At 46.0% G+C, this 16,963-nt stretch overlaps 1 protein-coding gene across 16 annotated transcripts in view; it reads left to right on the forward strand.

The window, feature by feature from the left end:
• Window positions 1–16,963, forward strand: part of Trim9 (tripartite motif containing 9) — a 108,322-nt gene that overhangs the window by 59,861 nt on the left and 31,498 nt on the right. For all 16 annotated transcript variants that reach the window (XM_075948254.1, XM_075948244.1, XM_075948242.1 and 13 more), the window contains exons 4-5: window positions 9,819–9,929; window positions 10,651–10,804. In XM_075948254.1, the coding sequence (XP_075804369.1) occupies window positions 9,819–9,929; window positions 10,651–10,804 (265 nt within the window). The remainder of the gene's footprint in view (window positions 1–9,818; window positions 9,930–10,650; window positions 10,805–16,963) is intronic.

The following is a 16,963-nucleotide window of genomic DNA, read 5'->3' on the forward strand; positions in this document are numbered from 1 at the left end:
TTTGCCCTGGGGTGCACCTTCTGTGGCCTGTGCATGGCAGTCTACCGAGTCCTGGATGATGGAAAACCTCCTGCATGCCCCTCTCCAGGTCAATGCCTGTGTGCTGAGCATCGTCTACTCTTCCGGTGTCTAGTTATTAGCCTGTGAATTCCTTAAAGGGACACTGAGCTGTGACTCATGGCAGCATGTGTACCAACTCCTTCAATGTGAGAAGAACCTGAGGGAGTCATAGACACGCTGTGCTTTCTCCCAACTGTTCTGCAAGTGTCATTGTGTGAGCATCTGTCTCACAGGCTCACCTAACAGTTGGAAAACGGCTTGACTTGATAAACATTTCTCTCAGAATCAGGTTAGATCTGAATGTTTTTTTTTAAAGAATCACTTTTATATGAAGTAAAAAATCTCAGCCTGCTGTGGAATATGATTCTGCAACTACCCCCACAGCAGCATAGATGAGCATCCTTGGTGAGCAGACCCTGCCTTTGAGCCTAGCGATAATGAAAGTCTGGAAAAGCATTCTTTATAGTGACAGTATAGAAGCTATATGATAGGGATCACCTCGGTAATTTCCACAGCAGCTCTATGAGGTCACTATCATGGCTATTCATACTCTAGAAAGGAAGGAATGATAACAACATGAATTAAGAACTGGCCCCAAGAAGCCAAGGAACCACAGAGCCCAGAATCTGAACAAACGCTCCCCACTGCTCCTGGTAGACGTTCCATCCAGTGACCAGGCATTTCTCCTCAGCCAGTCAGTAGCTAATGTGTATCTGTGAGGGTAAGATTGCTGAACAGGAGTACACAGGAGGGAGGGACACAGCAGTGACTCAGGATGAGCCTTGACCTTATGGATGCAGTGAGCGTTAATCATGGAAGTAAACAGTGCTGTGGGAGAATGCTCTTGTATACTGTAAAGATTTGAGCCTTGACCTTATGGATGCAGTGAGCGTTAATCATGGAAGTAAACAGTGCTGTGGGAGAATGCTCTTGTATACTGTAAAGATTTGTCACTCGTATTAGTTTAATAAAATGCTGATTGACCAGTAGCCAGGCAGGAAGTATAGGTGGAGTGACCAGACTAGGAGAATTCTGAAAAGAGGGAAAGGCAGAGACGCAATCATCATCCAGATGCAGAGGAAGCAAGATGAGAATGCCTTCCTGAGTACCAAGCCACACGGCTAAACATAGATAAGAATTATGGGTTAATTTAAGTTGTAAGAGATAGTTAGTAATAAGCCTGAACAATAAGCCAAGCAGTTTATAATCAATGTAAGCCTCTGTGTGTTTATTTGGTTCTGAATGGCTGTGGGACTGAGTAGGAAAGAAACTTCCGTCAACAGAACAGCAGGCTTCTGGGAAAGAACTGGTCAGTACCATAGACACTGTAAGGACAAGGCCACTGACAACACTAACAGTCACAGAGCACCTTGTGGGAGAGCTGGCATCCTAGCTGCCTGCTCCACTGCATGCCTGCCTGTAGGAGGAAAGTCGCCAGGGAAAGATGATGGTGATCTTGCCAGTCCTCGAGACTGATGGAGAATTTCTGTTGCCATTCCCGCTCTGATATCACTAAATTACTGTTGCCGTAGCCTTCCTATAGAATGCAGAAATCTACTTTTATAGCAATCCTCAGAATATCCTGTGCATTTTGGGGGATTTTGTGTGTGTGTGTGTGTGTGTGTGTGTGTGTGTGTGTTTGTGTGTGTGTGTGTCTTATTAAGGACTGAATTTAAGCCCTCGTACACTAAGCAAGCACTCTACCACTGATCTACACTGCCCACACTCCCTCCTTTTAAAATTTTGAGATACAGTCTTGTTAAATTGCCTGGGCTGTCTTTGAACACACTCTAGCATAAGCAGGCTTTGAACCTGTGACCCTTCTGCCTCAGCTTGTAGAATAGCTTGGTGTAGGAGGTCCTTCTGTCTATGTGTTGCTTTCATTGGTTAATAAAGGAACTGCCTTGGCCTGTTGATAGGGCAGAGCTTAGGTAGGCAGGGAAGACAGAACTGAATGCTGGGAGGAAGAAGGACGGAGTCAGAGAGCGAGACACCATGGAGCCGCCAGAGTCAGACATGCTGAAACTTTAGTTGGTAAGCCATGACCTCGTGATGATGTGCAGATTAATAGAAATGGGTTAAATTAAGATGTAAAAATTAGCCAATAAGAAGCTAGAGCTAATGGGCCAAGCAGTGATTTAATTAATACAGTTTCTATGTGATTATTTCGGTTCTGGGCAGCCGGGACAAACAAGTGGCCTTCCTGTTACAATAGCTGTGCCCACAGCCTGCATCTCTAGACCTTGCTTCAAAATGCCATCCAACCCACATAGAGATGAGTAGACCAAAGGCGTGGCTGCCTTTGGAGTATGGGCTGGACAGCTGAGATGCCCTGCTGAGAACCAGGGCCAGTGGTTCAGTACCTCGCTGTAAAAGTTCAACTTTTCCTCAATGGAGTCTCTTTTTATCAGACATTGCAAACTCTGGCACCACAGCAGCAAGCACAGTGAGTGGTGTGTGATACTGTGTAGTCACTGCAGAGGTGACAATAGCCATGCTGTGTGGGAGGAACAGAGGCCAGCAACCTCTACGGAACAGGGAGTCAAGGATTGGGACAGTGTCATTGATCCACGTCACGTGGGCAAATAGCAGAGGACATCGCAGGCCCCCATGCGCCTTACCTGGTGACGTCTCTGCAGGATGGGATGAGACTATCACTCATGGCCTGTGCATCGAGTTGATGCTTAGGTTGCGTAGATGCCCAGGAATGGTGTCTACCACACCCGGGGGCCTCCATGCCCTCCTGCTGCCTGCTGTCCTCATCTTCCCCATGACAGCACTTGTCAAGGAGGGCTGTGCTGCAGGCCACACAGATGCCACGGGGCTACTGGGCAGAGGACACCGATGCCCTCATTTCACCCTGCTCAGACTTTGGAGGATGATGAAAAGGGACAGGTGGCCGATTGTTGCCCTCGGCGGCAAAGCTGTTCTGTCTGCTGTCTCTACGATTCATCTCTGTCATTTTCAGCCAATTGTATCTGTTGCCACTTCTAAAGACAGCCACCAGTGCCACTGCTGCCATAGCTACTGACACCAGCCTCCACAGCTCTTCTTTTGTCCTTGCCTGTTCCCTTTCTCGTTGTTTTTGTCGATGCTGAGACTCGTGAGGAAAGACTGGCCATTTAAGGACAACCTCACCGAGCACAGCACTTCCTTCTTTGTTGTTTGTGTGGCAGTAATCTCATGTTCATCCGTATCCAAGGGCTGTTCTTGTGTGTGTGCACATGCGTGCACGTGTGTGTGAGTGCATGAATGCAAGCGTGCATGTGTGCACTCTGTGTGTGTGTGTGAGCGCGTGTGCAATTCAAAAGGCCTAGGATGCTGGGAAGCCAGTGTGTATTTCCGGGTCTTAGCACTGGTCATGCCCTTCTCTGAGAGATGAAAGGGTTCTAGTGAGACAAGGTGGAGTTGGGTGGGGAAAAGCCTACATTCTGTTGTTATGGACCAGATTGGGTGAGAAGTCACACTTGTCACCGTGTCCCTAACTTTGGGGTATTGTGTGGCTCGGTTTCTTTTCTCTGTGCGTGAGCTGGAGTACAGCTAGAAAGTGTACTGTCCCCCCCCTCATGGGCTATGGTACATCATGTATTACAGTACTCAATAAGAGAATTCTGAGTACTCCGTAAGTACTCGATATGAGACCCTGAAGCGCTTAAGGCTGTGTTTTCAGTATGGAGCACTGGAAAGGATTTAGCTCAGTGCCGAAGTTTAAGCTTGTGCCTCTGTTACACTGAAAGAATAAATGGAATTATGATCTCATTCATCATACTGAAGAAGTGCTCCTAAGAACTATTTTACGTACACACTGTTCACAGACAAAATTAACCACCACTGTTATTCTCTTTGAACACATGGGATTTTTTTTTTTTAGTGCCCATGGTCATAACTGATCATTCTATGAGATATTTTACCAATTTCACTGAGCTATTTTAAATGTTTTATGAAAATCGAAAAGCAGAAAGGCTTGGGTGAGAGATGGGCAGGTGCAGCCATACTTGGGGCCCATTTGAAATGTGAACTGAAGTTAGCGCCATCCTGTGGTTTGAAATGTGAACTGAAGTTAGCGCCATCCTGTGGTTTGAAATGTGAACTGAAGTTAGCGCCATCCTGTGGTTTGAAATGTGATCTGAAGTTAGCGCCATCCTGTGGTTTGAAATGTGAACTGAAGTTAGCGCCATCCTGTGGTTTGAAATGTGAACTGAAGTTAGCGCCATCCTGTGGTTTGAAATGTGAACTGAAGTTAGCGCCATCCTGTGGTTTGAAATGTGAACTGAAGTTAGCGCCATCTTGTAGTTTGAAATGTGAACTGAAGTTAGCGCCATCCTGTGGTTTGAAATGTGAACTGAAGTTAGCGCCATCCTGTGGTTTGAAATGTGAACTGAAGTTAGCGCCATCCTGTGGTTTGAAATGTGAACTGAAGTTAGCGCCATCCTGTGGTTTGAAATGTGAACTGAAGTTAGCGCCATCCTGTGGTTTGAAATGTGAACTGAAGTTAGCGCCATCCTGTGGTTTGAAATGTGAACTGAAGTTAGCGCCATCTTGTAGTTTGAAATGTGAACTGAAGTTAGCGCCATCCTGTGGTTTGGAAAAGTGTAAGGAGCTTTTTATCTGTTTTCAGGAAGTGGTCAATTGAAGCACATGCAGAGAAACATTAGAGATAACTATTTGTGAACTCCAAGAAATATTTCTAGTTCATGTGGGGAATTAGTTGGGCAATGTCTTCATGACCATCAGAGGAAGCCAGATGCTAAGTTGCCATCCTTCCTAGGTCCTGCCCTTCTCAGTAAGGCTCCCAAACTGTCCCCACTGTTCCTGACACCCTCAAAGGGAATCTATGACAACATTAAAATACGCCATTAATGAGCTCTAGAATTTTTATTTTACAAAATGAATATTTTTCCTTTTTTGGAGAAGTTGAAAGTACTACCTGGGAGTTGATTTTACTAAGACACTTTCAAAACTTGAATTCATTTTAAAAGCAACTTAAATATGTTCTCACTCTCCCTCTGGCATTTTAGAACCATCCAAGTTCAATAGTACATGCTGATATGTATCTTCTTGTTACCTCCCAACAGTAAGATCCCTTGGAAGAAATCAACATGGTTGTTCACAATTATTGGGTGGGGGAAATCTAATCTTTAACATGCTTGTGTAGTTGGTGAACCTGACACACCAGAGCACTACACAGCAAGGCTGTAAAGAGAAAACTTATTGGGTTATAGAACTCAGTATTCCTGAAGGGCCTCCATATGTCCACCATGGTTATATGTAGCATGCTTCCTTCTGGAGAAATTCCAGTATTTCCATCATGGTATTTGTTTGTTCCCATTATTTTTTTAAAAAGGATTTATTATGTGACCACGCCCCTATGCAGGAAAGCCTCCACCACGTGTGCTGTTGTCTTATAAAACTGCTAAATCAGGCTGTCTGCCCATTGTTTCCCAGCAGGCAGAGGATGCTTTGGTTAAGGAATGGGAGAAAGGAGAGAAATCCAATCACACTCACAAGGAAGAGCTTAAGTAATTAGGTACAGGCACGGCCAGCAAGGCGAGGCGATGCTTCTCAGCCAAGCACCAGCCCAGTGTGGCCATGCAATAAAGGGAATGCAGGGAATTGGGCCGGATGCCAGGATGAGGTCTGTGTAAAAACGAAGCACCTGGAACAATTCAAAGGCTTGACATGTCCAAGTCGAGAGGGGTCAACGCTAATAATGCGATCACAAGTGTCACTGATGTCAACCCGCTGCTAGTGCAGAATTCCTTCCAGAGTGTCACTGGGCAGGTTCGTTGGTCCTCTGCTTCCCACCATAGATGAATAATGCTGAAAAGGTCTATGTAGATAGAATCCCCAGGGTCCCCACAGAATCATGAGGATGCCTACACAGCCAGGACCCCTCCACAAACATGGAACACATTTTTTAATATCCTAGCCCACTCTGGCAAATGCCAGTGAAGGGCAATCTCGGGTTGCCTTTGTTGCCCTTTGCCCAGATAGGAGTGAGCTTCCTTCCTCTAGAAGGCTCCTGGCTCTCTCCATGGAGATGAGAGACTCACTCTCTGCAGCTCTGCACCAAAGCTCCATGTTGTAGCTGTCTGATGCAGCTACCACCCATGGTATGTGTTCTCCTGCATGGACATAATGCCATCAGATTCTTCTCTTCCCAGGGCTTGGGCTTCTTCCTCCATTAACCTCTCTGGGCTAGGATACAGTCTTCTATGCACCAACACCAAGTTGCGCAGATTCCACTCAGTGTTTATCCATAAGAACGCTGGTGGCATTCACACTTTAGAATAAAAAACTCGCAGCTCTGCTGTTAAAATCCCATGCTCCCCTTAAAACGGGTGAGTGTTTTACTTGCTTAATAGAACTAAATGATTCTTCTCTTAAATAAAAACTCAGAGCTACAGACTTGTCTTTGTAAAAACCGCTGTCAGGTAAATTCAAACTTTCCTACAGAGTGTGAGATTGGCGATAGGAAGAAAACATTTGCCTGGAACTCTGGGAGAAAGATGGTATACAGACTACATCCTTATTTAGGTTTCTCCAGGGTTTGGAGAATGCATTATTCTTTAAAGAATAAAATAGTACATGTTATTCTCCTGGAGTGGGGGGAAGAAGAATTCTCTGTGTAATCAAAGAAATGAAACCGGAGCTCATCACCTGTAACTCCCAGGGAGGCCGTTCAGAGCGTCATCAGTTGCTGGGTGCACACAGAAACTTCCCCATCAAGCACAGAAAGCAATGGCGAGCAAATCCTGCAGGTTTGAATCTAGAAAGTTTATGTGCCTTAGGCCTCCACGAGGGGAGTGTGACTTAAAGTTATTTGGAAGAATAAAGAGAAAAAAATTAAAGACACATGGAAAATGGAGAGGTAATGGAAGTCAGGAGTGGGGACTTAATCTTGTTCAAAGTTGGTAAAAGAGTGAAGTCCTTTCAATAACACCAAACCTCGCTGTGGGCTATGCCACATGGGCTGGAGGAAGGAAGCAGTTGGCCTATCGTTAATAGGGTTGGAGCGCTTTCAGAAGAGTTTCCACCTGTGTGTATATACACTCTCCTGAGTGGCTCTGGAAGCAACAGGCCCTTTTCCAAACAGAGGCTGGTGTCATGTCCTGACCCAAGGCATAACCCTCATTACTTTTGCCACTTATCCAAATAAAACTGTCCAGATGATCAATAGGTATCCTTTATCCTACAGAGACCACCACCCTTCTGACAAATTCTCAAAGCGTTCCCTGGAATCATGGACTCCAGACCAATCCACCGTCCCGTGGGAACTGGGTTAGGGTCCAGTGGAGATGAAAACAGGGTGTGGGGGGGGGACGTTCACCCAGGACCTTTTGTGTCACTCCTGTGACTAGCACATTACCCAAAGGGACTTGGCTCCTGCCAGCGCAAAACACAGTGCCAAATGCTTCTCTGGGGCACCGGCACCGAAGTCCAAAAATGTGTAACTCAAAGAAGAAGAAGAAGAAAAGACTAGCCTTGCTTCCTAGGAACCAACTTCAACAAAACCACCAGAACAAAATACAGAACAGTAAAAAGTAGGCAAGAAAAGCCTGGCCAGAAAGCTAATAAGTAAAAGATCCCAGGAAAGACTTGGCCAGCGAGGAAATCAACACTCGTCACTGGGGCTGAGGGAATGGCTTACTGGGTAAAGTACTTCGCTGTGCAGGTGTGAAGACCGGAGTTCAGGTCCTAACACCCACAAAATTGCTGGCTGGGTGTGTGGTTGGCTTCTAACGGTAGCAACTTGGGAGGCAGATAGTGGGATTCCCTAGAGCAAGCTAGCTAGACTATCTGAGTTGGTGATCTCTGAGAGATCCTGCCTCAATGTATAAGGTAGAGGGTAGTCACGGAAGACATCTGACATCAGCCCGTGGCCTCCATATGCACAGGTGCACACATGAATGTATGCACATACGTGCCAAAATTTTAATAAAAATTTAAGAAGATTTTTAGATCTTACAATGTGACTATTTCTCTTAAAAGATCTAATCATTTGGCTGATCTCCATAAGGTAGACTATCTCAGCTCAGAAACGAGGAGTCAGTAACAGTACACCCAAGAAACGCTGTCCTGAGAACACTGTGGCTTCATTTGGGGCAGTGATTTTCATTACTGTTCTGATTGGTGGGATGGCTGATGAAAATGTCACAAGATGAGCCCAATCAGTCCTAGGGAGAGGCAGCTGAGGAGCCCATCCCTGTTCTGCAGGCCTGGAGAATCACCAGCTCTTTTGCGGAACAATGGGCTTCTCGGGAGTGGGCAAAGAGCCCCACCCTCAGACAGCCACGAGCCCCAAATCAACCTCCCCAAGAAGGGAAGTCTGAAAGCAGACAGAGAATTGTAGAGCATTGGCTGGTGTCCTTATTTCAGTACATGCATGCTTCAAAACCATCAAAATCCAAAAACGAAAGCCAGGAGTGAGCAAGCGGGCTGATAGAACAATATGACGACATTAAGTGCCCTGTGACAGGAATAGGAATAACTGCTATTCGCCACTAACTGAGCTATTTACACATCCAATAGCATTTACTGGTGGAAACAACATGGACAGTTCCTGTGATGTTGTATTGAGTGTGTGTGTTGGGGGTGGGGGGGGGGGAGACACAATGTCAAATGCTGAGATCGCAACTCTAAATAAGTCTGGTTCAGAGAAAAGCTAAAAGGAAATATCAATCTAATATCAAATATTAGGTTTCTACATCAGTTACTGAGATGGTTTTCATCTTTTTCCCGACTCTTGGGAAATAGGCGTAATAATCCTCAGTGAAAAGTGGGCTGGTAACCAACAATGAAAAGAAGAAAGGAAAAGACTTATAACTATTAACATTTTCCATATTATACAGGAAATTCAAAATACTGAAATTTTGGGGCTTTGGCAAAGTTGTCTAAACATCAAAGAAGCAAATGTCTGAGGTTCGTGGGAAATCTGAGCTTTTATTTCCAAATGCCTCTCAGGATTCAGGTCACTGTGAAAAGGTCACAAAGGGAAACACCTCTAACAGGAGAAGCCTCATGCCTTGTGTCTGGGTAAAGAACACCCTGAAGGCAGCATGCACGCAGGAGAAAAGTCCACGCAGGCTGAAGCAGACTCACAGGGCAGCAGCCATCAGGGCCGACCTAAAAGGTGCTCTCCAAATGACACCTGGACTCTTACCTGCGTGTGTGTTTTTTCTCTAACTCACTTGTTGCCATCACCTCGATGCTGTCCAGGCTCCACCTCTGCCGTCTGCAGCTCTTTCACCCACTCTAGAAAAGGCTCTGATGAATGCCCTTGGGGTTCAGGTGTTGAAACCCCATAGAAGAGTTAGCAGACCAGGGAAGAGGGAGGGCACAGCCAGTAGCCATGCAGCTGCCCAGGGGGAAGCCATCGCTGTCTTGCAGACAGCTCATGCCTTCACCCAAAGCAAAGCTCACGGGAGGGTCAACTTCCACAGAGAAGAATGTCTGCGGGCCCTGTGCAAGACTTAATGCAGCAGAGTCATCAGGGTTCATCGTCAGTATTCTGCCTTCCATCGTCTTTCCTGAAGGGTCCTGTTGTTTGCTGTTTCTATAAAAACCTTACCCAGCTATCCTCCGGAGCCATTGTCCATGAGGAGCGACACAAAGAATTGTCATCCATTTAGATCCACTTCCAGGATGCTCTTGGATTCTGCTTTAAGGGAGTTGTCCTAAGTCCCGAAGTCCCAGGGTGCCTCCCTGCTACCCTCCGCCATTTTGCACCTACCTCTCTGTTTCCTCACCAACCTCAGGTGGTTCGGGACCAGATCTCGCACTGCACGGTGAAGCTGCGCCAGACCACGGGCCTCATGGAGTACTGCTTGGAGGTGATTAAGGAGAATGATCCCAGCGGCTTTCTGCAGGTCAGTGTTTACTAGGTCTTCCTCCTGGTTCAGATGCGTGGAGGACAAGCAGTCCCGCAGCCTGGCTTCAGTGTCCCTCAATAGCAGAACCTCCCTGTATACTCAGTTAAGTGTAGGAGAGCCTGTTGGAGAACGCTGACTTCCTGGAAGTCTCTGGCACCCTATGCTACAAGTGCATGGGCTGGTGTGTGCTTTAGTTTCTGTGCTTAACTCTGTTGTTTCTTCCAATTATGAAGTGCTATAGTGTAAGCTAGGATTTACTTATGTTTTGGTACTTAGGCTGGACGAGGATGTGTAGTGGCCCCTGGCTTGCATACCTCATTCCCGAGTCTTGTCTGGCTGCCCACACCTTTGTATGGAAGGGTGGATGGAGCCTTTGATCCTATAAAACAAACTGATTTCCAGTGTATCATTTTCTTCAGCGCTGTCCACATTTGCAAGCTCAGTAATAAATGCATGTGTGTATTCTAGGCGTATCTTCTCATCGATGAAGGTCTTAATTATTTACAGTGACCTCCTTCCAACTCAACAAAAAATGTCCAGATTTGCTTCAGAAACTGTGGGCGACCCTAGTCAGGACACAGACATTCTCACCGAGCACCTGAGATGGGAGGAAGCTTGAAGTCCTTGCTGTTCGGTGGCAATGCTTAGAGTCCAGGAGCAGCCTTGGGGTTTGAATGTAACGCTGTGTTTCTTACGCTGTGGTCTTTGATGCAATTAGATTTCAGACGCCCTCATCAGGCGAGTCCACTTGACTGAGGACCAGTGGGGGAAAGGCACGCTCACCCCCAGGATGACCACGGACTTTGACTTGAGCCTGGACAACAGCCCTCTGCTGCAATCCATTCACCAGCTGGACTTTGTGCAAGTGAAAGGTGAGTTCTCATGTCCCCAGAGTCGGCGCTGTCCTGAGCAGATGCTGCTGCTTGAAGCGTGGTGGGTAACCCTGTGATGAAGGTTATAGTGTCCAGATGGGCCTGGAGAAAGGGGCTCAGAAGCACTTGCTGTTGGGCGTGGTGGTGTGCTCCTATAATCCCAGCACTCAGTAGGTGGAAACAGGCAGTCTGTGAGTTCAAGGCCAGCCTGGTCTACTACTGAGCTCTGGATAAGACAAAATTAGAATAAAAAAAGAAAATTAAAAGAGGAAGAAAGGAAGGAGGATGAAGAAGAGAAAGAAAAGAAAAGGAGCATGGTCTGCTCTTGCAGAGGATCCATGTTCAGTCCCCAGCACCCACTCCAGGTAGCTTACCTGTACCCACTCTGGCGTCTGAGGGCCCTGGCACACACACACGGCACACATACACTTGAATAAAATCTTTTTTAAAATCTAGAGCGACTCTCACCTATGCAGGGGAATGAAAACACCTCCATTTTAGCTGTGTGAGCTGAGCAAGTCTGATAAACTCAGATATACTCAACCCTGGAGAATTCACGTGTCAGCAGCAGAGCCACTGACGACACAGAGACAGTCAGGAGGGAGGTCACTGTCACAGCTAAGACCTCCCCACAGTGACGCCTGCATAGTGCCGAATGCCACGGAGACCTGGCGTTGAAATGAAAGCGTCCTCTCTGGGGGAGGGAGAGAGCAAATGAGTGAGAGCTGGAGAGGACGGCTGGAGGCTGGGAGAGAAACGACAGTGAGACAAACTTACAATTAGATTATAGAACTAAAGCACGTGGCGAGGTCTGGTTGAAGATTTTTTTTTAAGTTGGGCACCAAAAGGAAGTATAAGTACTTATGATTAAAAACACAAGTCAGGGGGGCTGGAAAGATGGCTTGGGGGTTAGTTCCAGCAACTACATGGTGGCTCACAGCCATCTATAATGAGATGTGGCGCCCTCTTCTGGTGTGCAGACATACATGCAGGCAGAACACCATATTCATAATAAATAAGTGAATCTTAAAAAAAAACATACAAGCCAGCTATGCAGTGGTATTTTTATGGCAGTTCACTAACCCACCTGAAGACTATTTCTGACTTTTTTAACTTCGTGTTTTTGACATACGTAGAGTCATACACCCACCACCACAATCGAGATAACAAACTATTCCAAAGCCAAGTGAAAAGGTGGAGGTCTCTGACCCCAACAATGAGGAGGCAGAGGCAGGAGGATTATGATTTCAGACCAGAGTGAACTTAGTTCTCCAGAACTAAGCAGCAAGGCAACCCTCCATCACACACCAACCCGCCCCCATCCTCACTCAAACCCGTGACAGCTACTGCTCTCTCCTCCAACTCTGCCACTTTTAACACTTTCTGACCTTTTGTGAAAACGGAAGAAATTGGGCCATGCATGGTGGCACTGGCCTACTCCCAGCATCCGGGGAGCAGAGGCCTGTGAGTTCCAGGTTAGCCAGGTCAGCACAGCACATTCCAGGTCAACAAGTATCACATCGTGAGACACTGTATCAAACCAAGCAGATACAAACCTTTCAAACGATTCAAAAATGAAGACAATGCTTGTCAGGGCTGCAGAGGAGACTTGGCAATTAAGAATGCTTGCTGCTCTTGCAGAGGGCCAGAGTTTGGTTCCCAGGACCCACAGCAGGCAGGTGACAAAGCCACCTGGAACTCCAGCTCCAGAGGAACTAACATCTCCTGGTCTCCTTGGGCACTGCCTTCTCATGCACGAACCCACACACATACACATAAATAAATACAAGTAAAAGCTTTTCCTGGCTAAAGAAATTGATTTACATCCTTTACCTCTTAATTTAAGCATACATGTAATAAATGAATCTTAAAAGTAAATACTTTGCAAATTATGTATGGTAGGGGCAAATTCTACCTGCTTCTCTGCTTATCAAACAGACTTCTATAACCAGAGAGCTTATAGTTTTAGTACTGTTAGTGCTTCCGTCATGTGGGTGAATTCATCTGTGTGTTTGGCGCATCTCCTTTTCATGACTCTTTGCTCTTGGTTTCTCAGCTTCCTCATTTTTTTTTTACTGATAAGCACACATTTGAGATGACACCTTAACCAACTTTTAAACTGCTGTGTAGATTGTAAGTTAAAATGCCTCATGTAATAAAAAATGAGGACATTTACAGGATGTTGACCAAACCAGACATTATCCCAAGTGAAGCTGATTTTCTTCATTTCCATTTATTCTCGCAGTCATAGAGGTCAGCTGAAGAAATTGGGGGCACAGGAAACCTATGTTACAGAAAGTGATGGGGCTAGGGTTCACCCCTTCCTGACAGGAAGTAGCTTCATTACACACTAGTATCCTTCCCAATCTATTCTACAAAACTAGTGTATCCCAGAGTAGCTTCTTGGGAGAAATATCTCATTTCCTTTCATACATTTAGTCGTGTGTGTGTGTGTGTGTGTGTGTGTGTGTGTGTGTGTGAATTACAACAATCTTTTACCGCTGTTTAAAATCTTCTCTGAAACCTACATGGCAAAGTCAGTAAACCATCTCTTGCAGAATATAGAACCTCAGGTTAATTGCCCCCAGCCAGACTCTGGCTATCCCCAATTATTTCAACAAAATAAAAGTTATGTCTCATGTAACATAAAGGAGGAGATATAACATAAAAAGGCAGAGCAAAGAGGGGGAAAATGTACCAACCCAGTTCACCTTGGTACTAGAGCAGGAGGAAGGGGAAGTTCAAAGGTAGAAGAAGCCTTTTGAATGTTTTGGTCAGTGGCAGGGCAGTCTGCCCCCACACTCGCTGCTCTTTGTGTCTGGTCCACCCATCTGCCTGCTATGGTGCCCAGGCCAGGTGGCAGGATGAACCTGCCTGTTCAGTGAGCTGCTCCTGGGCAGGTACGAGAGCTGAGATCTGTGTGCTGGGCATCGGGGACCACATTTCCAAGAAGAGTCCCATTTTCACTTAGCAGTTCACACAGAGTTGAAAGTGGAGAAAGCTGTATTTTACTGTTCAGTCTGTGCACAGGCAGCAGAGAATGCCAACCACACTAAGAGCTAAAATGTAGACCATCCCTACGTGCAGCCACTGACCTGACATGCCCGGCATCCAGAACAATTCCTTATGACATTATGAGACAAGACCATTCGGTGCGACAGCAAAATTTCTGTTTAACACCTCACCTTAATTTAACTCGTTTTTGATTATTTCCTCTCTGCCTTGTTAATTTATGTGTCTTGCTTTGTGCTCATTAAGTTTAACCAATTCAGTGAGAGCCCGGTCCTGTTCCATCGGAATAATTTTTGCCTGTCAGATAATTGTGACGCAAAGAAAAGGCCAAGGTTGTGATGCAGGCTCAGTTGATTGGCTGTAGTTGAACCCACCCCGCCCCCACCCCTGGGATGTTTGTTAGCACAGGGACAGTTGCTCATAGTGTACTGTTAGCTCGTTCATTTTCTACTGGAATTCTTAGGCCACCTAACGAACGGCCCTTGTGACAATTTGTCAGGAAAAATATTCCCCCAAAACTTAAGTCCAAGTACAAAAGATGCAAATTAAATAGTGTTTGGAATAAAATTAACATAATCTGACCATTATGAAATAACCCTATCATGAGATACATATTTTTAACAATGTTACATGGGCATAGTAGAAACTCAAAATATTTTTAAGTAACTTAAAGTACGCCTTTAAGCTTCTGGCACTTTTATGCAGAAAATATCCGCTTGCTTCTTGACAAAAAGGAATTCGAATCTTCCTGGTTTTGAAATCTTGTCCGAGATGTTCATTTTGTTTGCTGTGGACGGAGACGGGTCTTCTGTGAGTACCCACAGGTTTATACCCAGGCAGCTGCTGCTTAGCAAGAATTCATCTACTGGGCTCACTGCCGCCCCGAGCAGGTGAAGTCCCTCTAGAGAGCACTGGGCTTCTGTTGTGCAGCTGCCTGAATTGTTCTGGTGTGCTTCTAGGTGTCCCTTGATTAGAAGATCACTTCACCTTCTCTCCAAACCATTGGGAGTGATGTTTGAGCGCCTTGTCTTCAATTGTATAAAAATGACACGCCAAGTTTTGTCTCCTGCTTTTATGAGAGATCGTTTTGTGACTATTTTTCCAAGTTCTCAGTTGGTATTGTCCACTCTCTCCTGGGTCATGGGAATGGAATTCTCAGAGTCCTTTTGTAGTCTTCCAAGGTTCTGCTGTATGGGTAAGAACAGCTTTCAGACGTGCACTTTTCCTGAAGAACATTACCCTAAAATCATGTGAGCACAGAAGACATTTAAGGCGTGTCGCTAAAATGGATCGTCTGCATGTTAAATCCATACCAGGACAAAGCTGTGGCCTAAAGCTCTTACCAGCCTTTTAGCACATAAGACCAAATGGTTGTTAATTTCTTTAAGTGCCTCTCCTCCCATGAGGACAAATTAATCTTCATTAACTCCCCTTGAATGCAATAGCTCTTGTTATGTTCCAAGGTCATAGTCAAGGACAGAGTGATCTGAACAGACGCCCCTTTGTGTCGCAGGGAGAGGGCTGGCAGAGATGGGTTAGCAGGCACATGTGCACAGGCAATCTGTTCACATGCAGAGGTTTGGGGACTGAAATGAATGTCCTCAGAACACGTGTGGTTCATCCTCCCTCGTGGACCAGCCATAACTTTCTAGAAATGCCCTGCATTTAACCTAAAGCAGTGGTTCTCAACCTTCCTCACATTGCAACCCTTTCATACAATTCTCCATGCCATGGTGACCCCAGCCGTGAAATTATTTTGTTGCTACTTCATAACTGCAATTTTTCTACTGTTATGAACTGTAATGTAAATATTTGATATGTAAGATATCTGATATGCGACCCCGAGGGGGTTACGAACCACAGGTTGAGAAGTGCTAAACTTAAATGTCACTCATATTGTTCAGTCCCCATAGAGGAGAACCAGTGGCCAACAGAGAAGGCCATGCTGTGCCACGGCATTCCTGGTTCCAGACCAGAAATAGATAGCTGAGTTGCCTATTTAACATATCAAAGTGGACTCTGGCTGCCAGGTTCTCCCTGTATCCCTCAGTCCCTTACCTGTTATAGAGCCCTCCTGGCTGGCGTACCCCACCCCTTACCCTAGACTTCTCCAGCCCAGGGCTTCCCCCAGAGGCTCTTCCCTATATAATCCAGTCATGTTGGTTACTACCCTCTTAGTACCTTTGGACCTCCTGGCTGCTATGCCTGTTTGACCCCCTCCTTTTCCCTCCCCCTTCCCCTCACATGGCTCAGGGTCATGTCCACTCTGAACCCTCCCAGATGTCCCTGTCTCTAGCTGTGCTCTCCCGTATCTCACATGTCTACTACAAACCTCCTCCTCCATACCTAGGAGCCCTGACGCTCCTTTTTCTTTTTATTTGTTTTTTCCATTCATTTGGTGATGAAACCTGGGAGCAGCCATGCTCCGTTCCTTTCCTTTCTACCTCTCCTTTCATTTGCTGACCACTGTAGCTCTGAATGGGAGCGACTTCAACAATGACAGCAGTAATGCTTAGGGGCCTTTGCCACCCCTGGTATAGGAAACAGAAACAACTGGAATGAGACGTGGAGACTTTGCTCTAGTACAGAATTCCCATGACCCAGCTGCAGGAGCCGCTGATGACATGCCACGCCCACACCTCAGAGCCAGCCTGCTAGACTTCAGGTCCCAATCTCATCATTTGGTAGCTGTGAAGCCTCCGGGTTTCAGTTTCTTTGTCTAGGAAACAGATATAAGAAGAGGGTGGCTGTGGAAAATCCCATAGATGGATGCAGGGAAGCCTCTACCAGCCAAGTATTCGTAAAATGTTATTTAGGGTTTGTGGTCCCGGTGGGAGTGGGAAGTTGGCTTCCTTTCTCCCTTGTCCTCATCACGTTGCTGCTGGTTTCACAAAGGAATTCGGGAGGCTTGTTAGTGCTCATGACCTGAAGAAGAAGAGGGAGAACTTACATAAGGAGCGAGCTGCCTTCAAATGATGAGATCTGAAAACAGTTGCAGAAGGAACTGTTCTAGAACAGAGCCCCAAGCACGTTGTATCCAAGAGAACTTGGAGTCTGTAGTGTGTGCTTATAGTCAAGAGAATATCAAATGCTACAATCATGATCAGACCAAGAGAGACCAATTGCAAAGGGAAAGCCAAAAATGTC

Source organism: Microtus pennsylvanicus, chromosome 14, assembly GCF_037038515.1.
Source record: "Microtus pennsylvanicus isolate mMicPen1 chromosome 14, mMicPen1.hap1, whole genome shotgun sequence".
In the NCBI taxonomy this organism is placed as follows: Eukaryota; Metazoa; Chordata; class Mammalia; order Rodentia; family Cricetidae; genus Microtus; species Microtus pennsylvanicus.